This window comes from Myotis lucifugus, unplaced genomic scaffold (genome assembly GCF_000147115.1).
Source record: "Myotis lucifugus unplaced genomic scaffold, Myoluc2.0 scaffold_415, whole genome shotgun sequence".
NCBI classification, from domain to species: domain Eukaryota; kingdom Metazoa; phylum Chordata; class Mammalia; order Chiroptera; family Vespertilionidae; genus Myotis; species Myotis lucifugus.
In genome coordinates, this window is record NW_005871463.1 from 799,503 (window position 1) to 802,323 (window position 2,821).

Sequence of the window (2,821 nt, forward strand, 5' to 3'; positions counted from 1 at the left end):
TAAAATTGTTCAAATAATATCTACCTTAATCAGTAGAGAATTCTGTAATATGTGCAGTCACCGAAGAGATATTATTAAAAGTATGGTAGGCAAACTGCCACATAAATAATCCATCAATATGCTCTCATCAAAAGTTATGCTATGGAAAGGATTTACACTTCAGATATAATTTTGTCATGTAATCTTAGAAAGGAAAACATGTCACTCTAAACTTCAAAATTATCACCCAAAATTCTAAGTAAGAAAGATCCCCCAAATATGTGGTGTACCTTCTTACATAAAATGACTACAATTGCACATGAACCAAGAGAAAAAAAAAGGTTAGATAAGGAAAGGATTAACTGTGCAACAGGTAGCAATCACTATAATTAACAAACAAACAAACAAAATCTTACCAGGACAAAAATTATAGATTTCTTGTATCTCCCTACAACTGCCTTGTTTAAAAAATGTGAAAACTTTTGTTTGATGAAAGGCTCTTCCTTTGAAAGACTGGATCCCAATATCCCTTAGATATGTATGTAACAAGTCAACAATTCTATAAGTTTGACATGATAAGCATAATCTTTTTTCCCCAAAGAAAGTTTAATTCAAGAAAAGTCAAAACAAAATAATTCCTAAATGTACAAAATTCCACTACTGATACACTTTACTCCGAAAAGTTAAAGTTAAAGAAATATAATCTCAACACATGAATTAGAAGAGGCAAGTCTCTAAAATAAGGCTTGCCAGAACACATACCTGCTGGATATACTTGCCAATACACTCCACACCTTTTTACCAATCACATCAAGGGGAAAAAATGTAGTCTTTTCTCAAAAAGAGTGGAGACCATCAACAAATGGATTAAAGAATTACTCTTTTTCCCCCTCCAAACTAAGTCTAAAACACAGAGCCAAATAAAACCACCATAAATTCCTTTAGTGTCTTCTAGGTCTTTCAATTCACCAAATTTCACATAATAAATACAATTTTGTGGCTTTCCTCATACTCTACTCTACAAAGACAAATTCAAATTTCTGAAATAAATATATGGTGAGAATATTAATAAAGCTCTCTGACTAGGGAAGCAAAATCAAATTCTTAAAGTCCAATAGGGAAACCTTGAGAAGAAAGCAGGGCCTAAAGGAGTGCATGCATATTCATATGCACATACAAACTAACTCCCTCCAAATCATTACTAAGTAAAAATTTCCTTCAACAAGATGTCATGTATCATACATTCCTCCCAAAATACAGAACTTCATCAGCATCCAGTATTTTACCTTTTCTCAATCCCCCCCTTCCTTCCAAACCTATCCAAGTATTAATTTGTTTAAAAAAAGAAAAAGACTCAATAGTTTTACTCCCCAGCTCAAGGCCACAAAACCTGGCACACCATAATCTTTAAAAAACTATATCAAACTATCCTTCCTCAAACAGGTTTGCCTCTGAAATTTACATTCTAACTTAATTTGAATTATTACAATGTCAGTATTGCAAAATTAGGAATCCTTGAAAGTTGTAATCCAAAAAGTCCTCGGATTTACAATGGTTTCTATAGAAGTTAAAGGCTACATATAACTCCATTTCCAAACAAGATGAATATGAAGGTTCTAACTACTTGGCCTAAAACCCAAATGAGGTAGTCATAATATACCTTCTCTCCTCCTCTAGTGTACAGAAAAGCCACCTGAAAAGTTGTAATCACAGTATGTTCACAAATGGAAACATTATAGTTATTCTAAGTCAAGACTGGAAAAAAAATATAACAAGAAAATACTAACCAATCTCTGGCTGTAACGAATCCTTTCTTCTTCGGGTTCCATCTCTCACTCTTCTGTTGAAATTACTGTAAAGAAACCACTCCAGGGCTGCCTTCCTCTTCCTCCTTAGGAACCAGATTGATTGCAACACTGAAGAATAATGATATGAGCAGAGATGAGAACTCAAACTCAACCTTTCTTTCCACGGAAAAAAAAGTGTTTAAAATATGTGTAAGTTAAAGGCTCTCGGAGAAATCTGGTTCCTCTTCATCTGTTTGGGACCTCTCTGCTCTTGGGCAAGTGGTTCCATGTCATGACCAACATTAATCAAATTACAACAGTCCAAGGCCTAAGCAATAGGAGATGCTGGTTTCAGTTCCTTGTGGTCGGGCCACACCACTTGTTTCTCCCCACAGGATACAATTAGCAAGGATCCCCTTCATGGCAGCATTAGCAAAAAAAATTTTAAAAAACGGGGGCGGGGGGGCGGGGGTGCGCACTGACCAGGTGAAGCAGGTACTGAAGTAATCCAGATCCTAACCAAGTTAGTTCTCTCTCACTGGTAATTAGAAACTAGAGGAAAGAAGGGCAGACTAACCATATAAAAAGAGGACAAGAAATTAGGATTTGAAGAAAGACTTCAAAACACTTTCCCATACCCCTCTAGAAAGCAACAATCTTCGTCTTCCTTCCTAAGGATCTTTTCATTCCCAAACCCAACCCAAGATGTGTACAACTCTGAAATTCAAGAGTTGCACGTCAGGAACAAAAATTCCATCAGATACTTCTGGGTAAAAAAAAAAATAAAAACAAACGGTTCTACCTATAGATATAAGTAAATACATCTTTTCCAAAAATTAAATAAAGACAGGTTTGCGCAACGGACCCATAATACCAAGAATGGTTTTTCTGTTTTTCTCAATACTCTTATAGATGATGGCTTCCATAGGGAATGCAGATTTGTTTTTCTAACTACATTACCGCCACGTTAATAGCATCCTTTCAAAACTGCTGCGAGACCGGAGGACCCGGTGACACAGTTTGCGCGCACAGTCCGCGGCAGAGCTCAACCGGGG

At 36.2% G+C, this 2,821-nt stretch overlaps 1 protein-coding gene across 4 annotated transcripts in view; it reads right to left on the reverse strand.

The window, feature by feature from the left end:
- The window catches only part of KDM2A (lysine demethylase 2A), an 85,665-nt gene extending 83,460 nt beyond the window's left edge, over positions 1-2,205 (reverse strand). For 3 of the 4 annotated variants that reach the window (XM_023743835.1, XM_006102509.3, XM_006102510.3), the window contains exon 1: positions 1,767-2,204. In XM_023743835.1, coding sequence (XP_023599603.1) covers positions 1,767-1,808 — 42 coding nt within the window. In that variant the 5' untranslated portion in view covers positions 1,809-2,204. Of the gene's footprint in view, positions 1-1,766 lie in introns of all 4 variants that reach the window. The other variant, XM_006102511.3, reaches the window with a different exon arrangement.
- Between the last annotated feature and the right edge of the window lie 616 nt (positions 2,206-2,821).